The 14,255-nt window shown below is 39.4% G+C and overlaps 1 protein-coding gene across 2 annotated transcripts in view; it reads left to right on the top strand.

The window, feature by feature from the left end:
• LOC132840721 (astrotactin-2-like) overlaps positions 1-14,255 on the top strand; it is a 343,281-nt gene that overhangs the window by 187,826 nt on the left and 141,200 nt on the right. For both annotated transcript variants that reach the window (XM_060862652.1, XM_060862651.1), the window contains exons 8-10: positions 7,560-7,644; positions 8,291-8,365; positions 12,694-12,831. In XM_060862652.1, the coding sequence (XP_060718635.1) occupies positions 7,560-7,644; positions 8,291-8,365; positions 12,694-12,831 (298 nt within the window). The remainder of the gene's footprint in view (positions 1-7,559; positions 7,645-8,290; positions 8,366-12,693; positions 12,832-14,255) is intronic.

The following is a 14,255-nucleotide window of genomic DNA, read 5'->3' as shown; positions in this document are numbered from 1 at the left end:
TAGACTAATATATTGGAACAAATTTCCAGCCACTTTCACAAACGGCTTTTGTTTGTTTTGTTAACAAAAGAGAGGAAACGCAGAAAAAGAGGAAATCAGCAACAGCATGATCCAACTGGATCCACACACACTCTCATTCACTCACACAATCACACACTACGGACAATTTTCCAGAGATGCCAATCAACCTACCATGCATGTCTTTGGACCGGGGGAGGAAACCGGAGTACCCGGAGGGAACCCCCGAGGCACGGGGAGAACATGCAAACTCCACACACACAAGGTGGAGGCGGGAATCGAACCCCCAATCCTGGAGGTGTGAGGCGAACGTGCTAACCACTAAGCCACCGTGACCCCCTACACAAAAGTTTAAGATTAATATTAGACTTCTATTTAAATGTGTTTGTATTTATCTCTAATGAACAAGTCTGAGATGACTGTGGTGACTGTGGTGAGGAAAAACTCCCTTAGATGGAAGAGGAAGAAACCTTGAGAGGAACCAGACTCAATAGTGAACCTCATCCTCATTTGGGTGACACTGGAGAGTGTGATTATAAACTGTTATAAACACCAGAGAGTGATATTATGAATAATGTCCTTTCTACAGTCAGATACACTCTGATAGTTGTGTATTGATGAGGAGGTTGTTGCCCTCAAACACCACATGGAGTTGGTAACTTCTCACTAAATGTCTGAAATCTACATGAAGAGGAACACAACTGGAGCTGGAACATCTCTAGATGCCTCAGGATCCCCACAGGGTTGAGGTTTCCTCACTGATGCAAACATTTAATATTGCCTTCATAGAGCTTCAGAGATGAAGACAGAAGGAAGTGCAGAATATTTCAATCCAAAGTTCAGTAAATACAAATTAGCGTAAACACAGTAAACATTTGCTAGATTACAAGAACAACTGAAGAACTTCACAGCAAACAACCAGGTAACAAACAGTAGCTAGAAGACGACAGTGTGAAGAACAGAACCTTAAATTAAGAGAAGAAGGGTTTGACTTAAATGTGTTGCCCTCTGGTGGTCTGGAGGGGAAATGTCCAAGTTATCTGTGACAGAAGTTTGTTTATGTGACACCAAAGAATCAATCAATCAATCAGTCAATAAATAAATCAATCAGTCAATTAATCGATCGAATATTTATTATTATTTAAAATGCATCATTTATATCCTGGATTTAGAGCTCCCTGTAAAGCTGCTTTGTGAGTATGCTCATTGTTAAAGTGCAATACAAATAAAATGGATTTATTAATTTAATATTTATTTAGAGCCCCTGGCTATAAATAAATAAATAAATAAATAAATAAATAAATAAATAAATAAATAGATCATTTCTCTATTATATGCTTATTGAGTCAGCTCTAGCTTTAGTCCCAGTGTTTTCTCTAAGAATCCCCACCTTTTTGTTGTTGTTGTTGTTGTTGTTGTTGTTGTTGTTGTTGTTGTTAGCATAATGAGGTCATTATTTCTTTATGTCACTCTCCTTGCTCTAATCATACATCATACATGTGACCATGGTGCAGGAGAACCTTTTTCCTCTTTGTGTTTCTGTCCCCGTCTGTCGTTTATGCTATGATTTCCCTCTGGCCCACTAGACCATTCTCTCTCTATTCCTCTCTCTCTCTCTCTCTCTCTCTCTCTCTCTCTCTCTCTCTCTCTCTCTCTCTCTCTCTCTCTCTCTCTCTCTCTCTCTCTCTCTCTCTCTCTCTCTCTCTCTCTCTCTCTCTCTCTTCCTCTCTCTTTCTCTCTCTCTCTCTCTCTCTCTCTCTCTCTCTCTCTCTCTCTCTCTCTCTCTCTCTCTCTCTCTCTCTCTCTCTCTCTCTCTCTCTCTCTCTCTCTCTCTATCTCTTTCTTTCTCTCTCTGACTGTCTGTCTCTCTCCCTCTCTTTGTCTGTCTCTCTCTCAGGAGACTTAGCGGTGAGTTAGCTGATGGAAACCTCTTGTTTTTCTCACCACACTCTCCACCACATGTGTGAGGTGTAAGAGGAATTCTGGGCTGGTTGCCAGGTCAATCTCAGCTTCCCGCCGGGGTTTGATTAAGGGGTGAGGAGATGGGGTTAGATCCTCCGGGTTTATCCCACTTCTGAGTCCGGAAAAGCTCTTTTACTCATGGCTTTGTAAACCGTTCCTATATTCATCCATCTGTTACCACTCTCCACACACACACACACACACACACACACACACACACACACACTATGCTAATTTAACTCAGGTTTTTAATTCCACTTTATTAACCTTAAGTCAAAAAAAGTTTATCTCAGTTGTTGCATCAATTTGACATCATAATTAACATGACACCTTGCTCTCACTGGAAGGAGCCTCTATAAACCCTTATGTCAATTGGCACCCAGGTGTCTTTTAAACAGTCATAAAGGGTTTATACAGGTGTGTTAAGAGCTTATGATCACTGCTCTATTCCAGAATATCAAGTTTACTATTTCAGCTAGCTCTAGGTACAATAAGTGTTACTAAACATACGTTCATGTCAGTTGTTATAAAGCGCTTATGTACAGTAGGCTTCCATGAATATTGTGTAAAACTGCTAAAAGACTTAACAGGACAGCTGGATATAGATACAATATGCCATTATGGATATTTATTTAGTTTATTGTTAGCCATTATCAAGGGCTTATGAAGGCCTATGTCATCTACTATGTAGGCATATGTCATCAGGTTCCTCAGGTTGACTGAGATTAAGTCAACACAATTACCATTTCAGCTAACTCTAGATGGAATAAGCATTACTAAATGTAGCTTCAGGTCAGTTGTTACAACAGGCTTATGTAGGTGTTCATGAATACTGTATTGTGTCAAACTGACAACATATTCAATATGAAAGCACAATATAGACGGATATGTGTTCATGGTGATATTTGTGGTGTTTTATGTCAGCCATTATAATGAGTTTATGTGGGTGTCCATGATTATTGTCCTATGTCAACTGTTACAGTATGTCAATCACATTTACCATTTCAGCTAGCTCTATTTGGAATAAGTGTTACCAAACATAGGTCTTATGTACATGTCCACAAATACTGTGTTATGTCATCAAGACATCAAATATGACTCCTGGATATAGAAATGTTTATGTAGGTTTATGTCAGTAGTATATAATATATTATGTCAGCATGACATTACAGATTGTAGATGTATAAATATGTAGGTTTTATTCAGAGGCATAATGTAGGTGTCTATAAGAACTGCCTTGGGTCAGTTTAAAGAAAATAACCCTGAGAAAATGAGATTGTATTTTTATCTGAGTTTATCAGTCTATCAGTCTGGAATTTATCCTGTTTATGTCTGGTTCATGAACAAGACTGACGTGATGAATCCCCTAAATTTCTGCAGCTTGCATTGATTTTCTTGAAATTGTGTGAAAATATGCATCGGAACAACAACCTCCCCGTTCCTGTGCCTAGGCCATGATCCTTGAAATCGGAAAATTGCCCACACGGCCTTTAGCGAGATTGGAAAAGCATTCTAATGAAACCTATCATTAATCATGCAGGTCAGACATTGGAGAGAACAGAGGAGAAAATGATTACAGCCTGGCCTCCTGCCTCCTGCCTCCCGCCTCCCGCCTCCTGCCCCTGCCTCTTGCCTCCGCCTCCTGCCTCCGCTGCTTGATAGTGATCCACATTTTGCCCTTCATTCAAAATCAAAATAATACAAAGAGGTCTGATTCTTCACATGCGTCTTACTGTATAACATCCTAACTTAATGCATTTAAACAGCATTATAAGCATTGTTATAACAGTTCATAAAGCGCATTACGACTTACGGTAATGTTTATAACGGATTTATAAATCGCTACCATTTATAAGCACGTTCTATCGATCAGTTCACATCTAAATTAAATTACGAATGAGTCAGTGCATGTACAATACGTTGTTATAAAGGGCTTATGTAGGGATCTATAATGTTAAAATCAAACACAAACACAACCGTACAGTATTTTTCCATGGTGTGATTTAAAAGTACCAGGATGGAAAGATCACACGCTCAAACAGAAGCTGAGGTCTTTTTGCAGCTGCTCTCACCAGAACTGTGACTTCAGCCGTTAGAATGACATTAGCGACGTGTCACCTGCCCACGTGACAGACGATTTGGTCTGGAACAATCCATCAGAGGATCATCACTCTGTGCACCGAAGCTGCAGCTAGCGCTCTTGGCTAATGCCTAGCCAGCGTTATTGTTCTTGAGATGGCAGTTTTAGCACCTGGCTAACGGCTTTGACCTTCCAGATTGGGGTGAAGGAGCTACATCGGCATGCAGATGAGCTAGTTTTATTAGCGGCAGGCTCGGCTTCTTTCAAACTCTCCACAAGAACCAGAGGCTAAAAGAAATGTTCAGACTTTCAAAAAGACCTTCATAAAACGTCCTTCTATTCAACCTGCCCTCTAACTTTATTTAAAAAAAAAAAAGAAGCTCAAAAATGTCATTAAACGTGAAAATTGCTGAAACGAACCCTTTCAGCAGGACGGCGGTGATTTAAAGCCAATCTGCAGGTGGAATCTTTCAGACTGTTGTTGAAAATGTTTTGAATTTCAACTCTCTGAAGTGGAAAAGCTCAACAAGCCGCCACCTACGGCTGAGTGGAATTTGACCGACGTTTGAAAAGGTTTATTTATTAATTTATTTTTTAAATTTTTCGCATTGAGGAGAACTAGAACTATCTATTATTTATTACGCCTCTTCATGCAGTTCAGTGCTTCTTAAACATTTTTTTTATTTAAGATTCAAGTCTACATTGTACCTCATTCGCTGTTATTTTGTACTTTATGTTTATGAAATATAAACATTGTAGGCTCCAGTGCTGCTGGATTCTTGATTCTGATTGGATGATTGCGAAGGCGTTGAATAATTTGTCACTTTCACAGAAGGAGGCGTGGCCTGTGTAATTGTCAATTTCACTGAAGGAGGCGTGGCCTGTGTAACAGTAACCTTCACAGAAGGAGGCGTGGCCTGTGCAATTGTCAGTTTCATTGAAGGAGGCATGTCCTGTGTAATTGTCAGTTTCACTGAAGGAGGCGTGGCCTGTGTAATTGTCAGTTTCACTGAAGGAGGCGTGGCCTGTGTAATTGTCAGTTTCACTGAAGGAGGCATGGCCTGTGTAATTGTAAATTTCACAGAAGGAGGTGTGGCCTGTGTAACAGTAACTTTCATAGAAGGGGTGTGGCCTAGAAAGAGGTGTGTCTGTCTGTTTCTGTGTAGGAGGCGTGGCCTGTGTAACAGTAACTTTCACAGAAGGGGTGTGGCCTAGAAAGAGGTGTGTCTGTCTGTTTCTGTGTAGGAGGCATGGCCTGTGTAACAGTAACTTTCACAGAAGGGGTGTGGCCTAGAAAGAGGTGTGTCTGTCTGTTTCTGTGTAGGAGGCATGGCCTGTTTAACAGTAACTTTCACAGAAGGAGGCGTGGCCTTGAAAGAGGTGTGTCTGTCTGTTTCTGTGAAGGAGACGTGGCCTGTGTAACAGTAACTTTCACAGAAGGAGGCGTGGCCTTGAAAAAGGTGTGTCTGTCTGTTTCTTTGAAAGAGGCGTGGCCTGTGTAATTGTTACTTTCACTGAAGGAGGCGTGGTTTGTGTAACTGCCACCTTCACAGAAGGCATGGCCTTGAAAGAGGAGTGTGCTTTGTGTCTGTCGGTTTCAGTGAAGGAGGCGTGGCCTTTATTGCTGTCAGTCCGATCGAAGAGTGCGTGTCCTTTTTCTCAGTCCCTGTCAGTCCTGATGAGGGGGCGTGGCCTCAGTGACTGTCAGTCTAAATGAAGGTGTGTCCTTTGTGCCAATGACGTAAAATAGCTCCACGGATAATGAATTTTTCCTGCGCATTACATCATGGTCAATGAAATGATCCACGATCCCTGGGGCAAAAAAAAAGACAAAAAAATGAGAGAAAAAGTAAAACAAGCAAAGAGTTCGAAAACGGAACAAAAGAGAACTGATCGTATTATTTTGGTTTGTTTTCTTTTTTTTTTCTTCAGATTTATGAATCTCGCTGCTTATATCTTCTGACAGCCCATAAATCAGCTTCCTGTGAGCCACAGCACGTCACACAGAGAAATCTGGGGAGATGTGATTCAGTAGTGCTGAAGGAGTTTAGTGAAACTGTGGAATACAGCAAAGCAATGAGAAATAACATGAACTGAACTGAAGAGAAGAGAAAGTAGAATGTACAGGGTTAAAAAAAGGAGAAAAAAAAACACCTGGGTAGGTGGAGTGTGTTGTAAAAGGCTCGGTAGGATGTTCAGTGTAAATCTGATTCTATTTCTGATGCTTTGTGAGCAGAACCGTGATGAGGAACAGGTGGTCCGTATTAGCGGCGTAGCAGCAGGGGACCAAACGTTGCACCTCGACATAAATAACACACTCTTTTTGATTCCTCGGTGTGAATTTATCTAGGACAAATTGACCTCAGATTCAAAATGGCGTGTTCTTGTATTGTCCGTAAAATATAAATGTTTTAGACATGGGCTCCACTAATTTTACAGAAGCTCTTACAGAAGATCGGTATAAAAAGTTATTCTGAATAAATTCCCTTTTAAATAAATAAATAAATAAATAATGCTAAATACATTAAAAAAAAAATTAAGTTGAATCCATAAACAGTTATTGTCATAAAAATGAACTATAAAAGAAGCTACGTCACTGCTATGGTGTCTTGATATTCCTATTTATAAATAATTTATGACGTATTCATAAATCATTCATAAAGACATTATACTCATTGTAACCCTTTACTTTAAAGCCCAGAGTTAATATATAGTGTCAGTATGTTGTACAGTTACACAGTCAATTCTTTTTTTTTTTTTGTTTAGATCTTTTGTACTTCAATGCTATGTCATGTTATTAACATTATATGACACGGACATACGGCATACATAGCTACAACAGTCTCATGTTCTGTTGTGAGTCAATACAGAAAATGTCATTATGTCCAAAATCTATATTATCTCCATCAATATCTACATAGCATGACTTAGTTGGTTATGTCAATCAGACAAACTAGTGTTTATAACTGTTGGAATAAGCATTTATAAATCAAATCACATCTAATTCAGGTTGGGTTTGTGCTTTACAAATGAGATCAATTGCGTCTCAGACCAGGATAAAGCGCTTACTGGGGGAAAAAAAATATAAGATAAAAGAGTGAATGAAAGGTTTATGTCAGTTGTTATGAAGTGCTTATGTAGACGTTTGTATCAAAGTGCTTAAGTGCTTGTGATTGGTTTGTTACTGAGCAGTTATGAACAATATAAAGTTTAGTCTGCATTATGAAGTCAATCATTTCTTTTTTAGGAATTATTACACAAAACCATGAAAATATTTATTTATTTATTTATTTATTTATTTATTTGTGACTGCTTGTGTAAAGAGGTCAAAGTTAAGGAGCAAATTAAGGGTTGGGGTTAAAGGGTTAAATTAAGTACTCTAAAGCTCTATTAGAAGTTGGTGCCTGTGACAGACGAGGACGAAGGGGTGATTTCTGGGGGTGATTTCTACCACAGGCCAGATAAATGAATGTGTGTCACTCTGTCTCTGCTGTTTCAGGAGAATGTAGCTGCCTGGAGGGTTACTCACCTGACCCTGAACACGAACACCTCTGCATACGCACCGACTGGGGACGGAACGAAGGGTAAGATCCGTAAGACTCTCTGTCACATTAACACACGGCAAAAAAATGAAAACAGGCAAGTTATCACCTTGTTATATATATATTATATATATATATATATATACACACACACACACACACACGCAGTTATATTCTGGGACAAGTGGGACTCGGTGGGAAGGGGAAAGAGTGTTGGAACGACGATGCAGTTAATGAGGAACGTGTTGAAATCTAGAACGCTGGAGGATTCTCTAAACTGCGATGATGTCATGGCGAGATTTGTCTTTTCATTTCCAATATTTAGAATAATTCAGGACTCATGATCACACAACAGAAGCTCAAAGCCAAATCTCAAAGCCGATTGCTGAGAACCTTTATAAGTTACCGTTTCTATGGTAACACCAGAAAGTTATAGAAAGCTTATAAGTTATCTTTTTCCCACACAATGATTTGGTGGAAGGAGTCTCTAGAGTACATTAATATTAATCATATTAACTCCACGAGAGCTATGGAAAGATAAGCTTCATGGACCTTCCATAACATTAAAGTAACCATAAAGAGATTAAAAAAAAAGTATGATGTGGTGAAAGAAATAAAACGCTGGTGATGTACTGTACTGTTAGTGGTTGCTGTGCTTTATTGACACAGAGACTTAAATCCCCTGCAGGCCGTGGCCGTACTCTAACCTGGAGCGAGGTTATGACCTGGTGACTGGAGAACAAGCGCCAGAGAAGATCTTCAGGTGAGAATCTTCAGATCACCACATAAGCTTTGTTGAAAACATCACGATGCCTCAGGGAGTCAAACGCAGCCAGAATAAAAGCTCTGAGGCTGTTTGTGAAGGCTCTGAGAGTGCGTTGCCCCCAGACCATATCTACACCAAGGCTCTTTCAGGAGGTCCTAATGGAATGCTTCATGATGCATTATAACCACCAACTATAATTAATGTTCAGAGCATTATCACTGTAATGTCACTACCGTTTTAACTCTTTCATCTTCAAATGTGCATCTTATACTTGCATCTTATATAAAAATATCCTGTTGAATAATAAAAATTTTTTAATTGTTTAATTATTTGTGTATATAAAATTCAGGCCAAAACAACAACAACAACAACAACAACAATAATAATAATAATAATAATAATAATAATAATAATAATAATAATAATAATAATAAGGAGAAGAAGAAGAAGAAGATTTTAATAAATATTTTAATTAACATATTTGTTTTATTTTTGTATTTTTTTATATCCTTTACAAATATTATATTAATTCCAGAATCTGCAGTATTTTGTTTATTGATTTTTTGTTTTTGCATTTTGTTTATTTTGTTGTTCATCTTTTGCTTTATAGAAATAAAAGCTAACCAGTGTAGCTAATGTAAACCTTCACATATTTATTTCCATCACCTGTGATTGCTTTTGTCATGAAGGTCACCGTGATCATTTCCTGCCTCCCCAATTAGCAGTGTGTGACATATTGATTAGCGAAGCTACGATATAAATCCCTCGTTCTATGATTCCACAGAGGCCATTTTTCACTCTTTACCCAAGACAAAAACGGAGTGCTTTAAATTTATTTATCTCCCACCATACTTACCGGGATGTCATCACTCCGTGCGGCTGACGACACACTCGTTTAATGCACTCGCTCGGTGCTGATTGATAGCGAGGAGAAAGAGCCAATCGATGGGCTCTTCTGTGTCAGCTGATGAGCGAGAGCGGTGCCTGTGTCGCCTAGGTCTTATTTATGAGTGGAAGTGGGCATTGATCTGAGCTGATTGACTGTGTTTGTGTCTATATCTGAGGTCAGGGACTGAGGTGTAGTGCTTAGTGGCCGAGTTTCACGGGGAACGGATGTGAACGAGAGATCGTTGTTCAGGAGTGAGTGCGCCGTGGATGACGAAACCGTCACTCGCATTCGGTCTCAGTGAGACGCAGTACAGCAGATTTAGCCTCTGTTTCACTTTCTGCTCGAGTATTATTTCAAATTCTAAATAAAATACAACACTAGAAGTTGTATGAAATATGAACAAAAAATATATTAACATACAGCCAGAAGACTGATATTAATACACTGTTGTTTTAAAATATTTATTTATTTATTTATTTATAGAGTGACAGCAGCTGTTAAAAAATTATTAAATTCATTTTTATTAGATTAAATTAATTGTTGGTTTGTTTAAATATTTTTATCATCAAAAAAATTATTTTATTTTAATATTTTATTTAAAAATATCATCAGATAATTAAATAGATTAAGTAGATTTTATGGGGGTCACGGTGGCTTAGTGGTTAGCACGTTCGCCTCACACCACCAGGGTTGGGGGTTCGATTCCCGCCTCCACCTTGTGTGTGTGGAGTTTGCATGTTCTCCCCGTGCCTCGGGGGTTTCCTCCGGGTACTCCGGTTTCCTCCCCCAGTCCAAAGACATGCATGGTAGGTTGATTGGCATCTCTGGAAAATTGTCCGTAGTGTGTGATTGTGTGAGTGAATGAGAGTGTGTGTGTGTGCCCTGTGATGGGTTGGCACTCCGTCCAGGGTGTTATAATGTAGTTGTGCTGAATTGTGCTTTTCACTTGAGTCAATATCATGCAAAAAAAATGCGTTGAAGGTCAGTTGAATGTCCGAATGGTGTGTAACAGAGGTTCTGCTCAGACGTATTCAGATATCAATACACAGCTAGTTTAGTTAGTTAGATAATTAGTTAGTTGGTTATTTTTCTTGCACCGTACAGTAAAAACAAAGACATCAACAACCTGTAAACAACAAAACAAAACTACATCAATATAAAATACACAGTATACATAAATATACAGTGTCGCTTGGACCCTTAGTTTGTGAGCCCTTTTGAAATTTCTAGATTTCTGCATAAATATGAACCAAAGCATCATCAGATTTTCACACAAGTCATAAAAGCAAACAAAGTGAACTCAGTCAAACAAATCAGACAAATATATTACACTTGGTCATTTTTTTTTTATTCAGGAAAATGTTTTAATATTATAGAAATATGTTAGTGGCAAAAGTATGTGAAAATATAGGATTAATTTCAAGGTCAAATTCGAGTTTGTGTTTTTTCAATCAGGGGGATGACAATCACTGTACACATTGCACTTCAACACACACACACACACACGCTTAACCACGATGCATGTAAACGCTGAGCGAACAGCAGTCAGACGTACACTTACTGCATACAGAGTTAGACATGGACGGCGCCAACAACAAGATAAGCCGGAGCCAGTGAAGGACCGTGATATCTGCTGGGAAAACAGCTCAAGTTCCAGTTGTTTTTATTCCGTCAGCAATAAACTTTATTTTTTAATATAAAAGGCACTTCATCTGGCTCATTTGCATATTGCAGCTTATCAACATTAGCAACAAAGGGCAATAATGTTACATTGACATGGCAGGATACTATTCTAAGGGCAGTAAGTAATTCGTTTATAATAAGGTTATTACATAATGGCTCTGATGCAGAGATCCAAATGTAATACAGTCTGGAAATATAATAACTCGTATTACATTGATGGCAGCTCATTTTATAATGGACTTGGTGCAGAGGTTTAAGATTATAATACGCCCTAAAATGAAATAACGTCTCTGAAGAAACACTTGAGCATGCGGTTTGTTGTTGCATCCTCAGACATGAAGATCGACGCGGTCGATCTGAGCGTTATTTTATTACAGTTGTATATTTGATACCATTTCACACATTTTGTACCAAGTAGCAGTCCATATAAATAGCTTTTCCTATTTTTTTTCCTATCTTTGTCCAGCTTTTCCTGATGGGGGTTGGGGGTTGGTGGACCTGGGATTCGAGCTCAAACGTTCCAATCGTTAGACCACACCTTAACCACTAGGCTATCGCATTCCCCTGAACGCATCCTGAACACCGACAGCTAACAAAAGAAGCATCTCTCAGATGCAAAACTTCACCCTGAAATGTATTTAAATATGAATAAACAACTATTATGACATAACTGTGAGTCTGATCAGGTAAAGTGTTAAAATGATGCTACCTGCACCGTGCTTCACAGCAGGTGGATGGCAAAGATCAGTGGCTGGTTTCTTGCTTCTTTTCCATTTTATCCGAATCTCCGAACAAACTTCCATACAGCTTTTAATTCTAAGTTTAATGAATATCCAGGGGGGGCACAGTGGCTTAGTGGTTAGCACGTTCGCCTCACACCTCCAGGGTTGGGGGTTCGATTCCCTCCTCCGCCTTGTGTGTGTGGCGTTTGCATGTTCTCCCCGTGCCTCGGGGGTTTCCTCTGGGTACTCCAGTTTCCTCCCCCGGTCCAAAGACATGCATGGTAGGTTGATTGGCATCTCTGGAAAATTGTCCGTAGTGTGTGAGTGTGTGAGTGAATGAGTGTGTGTGTGTGTGCCCTGCGATGGGTTGGCACTCCGTCCAGGGTGTATCCTGCCTTGATGCCCGATGACGCCTGAGATAGGCACAGGCTCCCCGTGACCCGAGGTAGTTCGGATAAGGGGTAGGAAATGAGTGAATGAATTCCCAGCTGTTCTCATCTGAGTGATTCAGAGATCTGATGGCTGTAAAGAGCCTCATGAGTCATTTTCATCCTAATCAGTGCATCATTGTGTCTCTTGGCTTTTGGCTTTTGGGGTGGAGTCATCATCTGAGAGACCACGCCCATCGGCGTAGAACTGCTTCATCGTAGTACGCAGTTGATCAGATAGAATTGTTTTTGTTTTATATGTCTGACACCAGTACAGTAGATGCAATAAACATAAATATCTGCCATTACAAAGAATGAAGAGGAAGCAGAAAAAGCTATTTCATGCCCTGTAGTTATAAAACGTTCTGCACTCCCACATTTCTAATTCCATCTTAATATTCTTTAAATGACGCTATTAAACCAGATTAACAGTAATCAAATCTGGCTTATGTTATATGACTTTTTGGTGTTAAAAAAAAAACAAAAAAACAGCTGTGTGGATAATATTGGGTAGTTGCCATTCGCAGCATGCCCTCTGGCTGTCTGTGTTTATGGCTGAATCCCAGCATGCTCTCTGATCGCCTGTGTTATGGCCATGTGCAGGTCCTCCTACAGTCTGGGCCAAGGCCTTTGGCTGCCTGTCAGCAAGAGCTTTGTGGTGCCACCGGTCGAGCTGTCAATCAACCCTGTCGCCAGCTGCAAGACTGATGTACTCGTCACCGAGGACCCCGGGGACATCCGGTAAGTGTGTGTGTGTTCATTCAAGTTGATTGAGTGTCTCAGACACCTGCAACAGTATAATTAATACTTAATGTTCCGTTGGACTCGAATCGACCCGGTTTGCAATTTCACTAAAAGTCGAATCTGGATTAGAATTTAGATCCCTGAAGCAATTTTCTTTCTTTATTATTTATATCCAAATCTTAAAGCTATTAGTCAGAAATGAAATTCATACAATTCACGCAACGGTCATGAACTCATACTGTACCTAAATGTGTCATAATGTTCTTCTGAATATTGTTTCGCTTTAAAAAATTTCTCCTGTTTTCTATTTTGGAAATCTCTCCTATTGATTCTGTACTGCGTATAAAGCATCGTGTCACCAACTGAGGCTTCGACTTAGATTGTTAGAGATTTTGTGTCGTGGTGGATGGTGGTGCAGCGGGTGGAGTTGATGCCTCGCGGCTCTGTCGGCTTTCTCTGCGTGTTGGTATAATTTTCCCATCTGGATTCCTCGCAAAATGCATGCTGCTAGTTGGATTGGCTGCTCTAACATGCCCCTAGATGTAGAGTGTGTGTGTGCGTGTGTGTGTATGTGTGTGTGTGTGTGTATGTGTGTGTGTGTGTGTGCTCCAGCCTCACACCTAGTGCTTCTGTGATTGTGATAGACTCCAGATTGACCAAGACCCTGACCTGGATAAAGTGCTTACTGGAGCTGAATGAACTTTAGTCCTCTCTGCTTTGTGTGTAAAGAGATTGGAAATGTTCTCAACACGGCCTCATGCTCAAAAAGGATTCTTGAAGAAGCTTTTATTATGAAATTTGTACTAATTACCAAGCTAAATATCTGCTGAATGGACACCTGAGAGGATCTCGCTGTTAAGAAGAAAACGATGACCAACAATTTCGACTTTGGAGCATTCGCCTATGTAGATAATACTGTACCTTAACTGAAGGGTTCTCGTCTTAATTAGAAAATGTTTTGTATGTATGTCCCGGTCTCCTTGAGTCAAACTGCACAAATTGCTCGTGGGATTGTTAGAATAGATGAGGATTTATCTAACGAACGCTAAAGTGACCATGAGGATCTGAGAGATAATTAGAGAGAAAATGTGTCTCTGTTAACACAACAGTCTTTCACTGGGAAACTATTTTATTAATGCCAGCATTCACTTCTCCTTAAATGCAGGATGATATTTTCTAATTACTGTATAAAGCCTTGACAGCAATGTCACAGCAATAAAGAATTAAAAAAAAAAAAAAAAAAGATAAAACTAATGTCCAATGTTATTGTGTTATTTAAAAAAAATAAATAAATTCAGAAAAGTCGCAATGATCAGCAGTGTATTAAATATTAAAGGTGGAATTATACTGGAGTAATAGAGTCTTTATGTAAAGAAGGGATTTTTTTTTATCCTTTTGTCTATATTGAATATTATGGACTG

This window comes from Tachysurus vachellii, chromosome 26, assembly GCF_030014155.1.
Source record: "Tachysurus vachellii isolate PV-2020 chromosome 26, HZAU_Pvac_v1, whole genome shotgun sequence".
Classification (NCBI taxonomy): Eukaryota; Metazoa; Chordata; class Actinopteri; order Siluriformes; family Bagridae; genus Tachysurus; species Tachysurus vachellii.
This window is presented reverse-complemented; position numbering and strand designations above follow the sequence as displayed.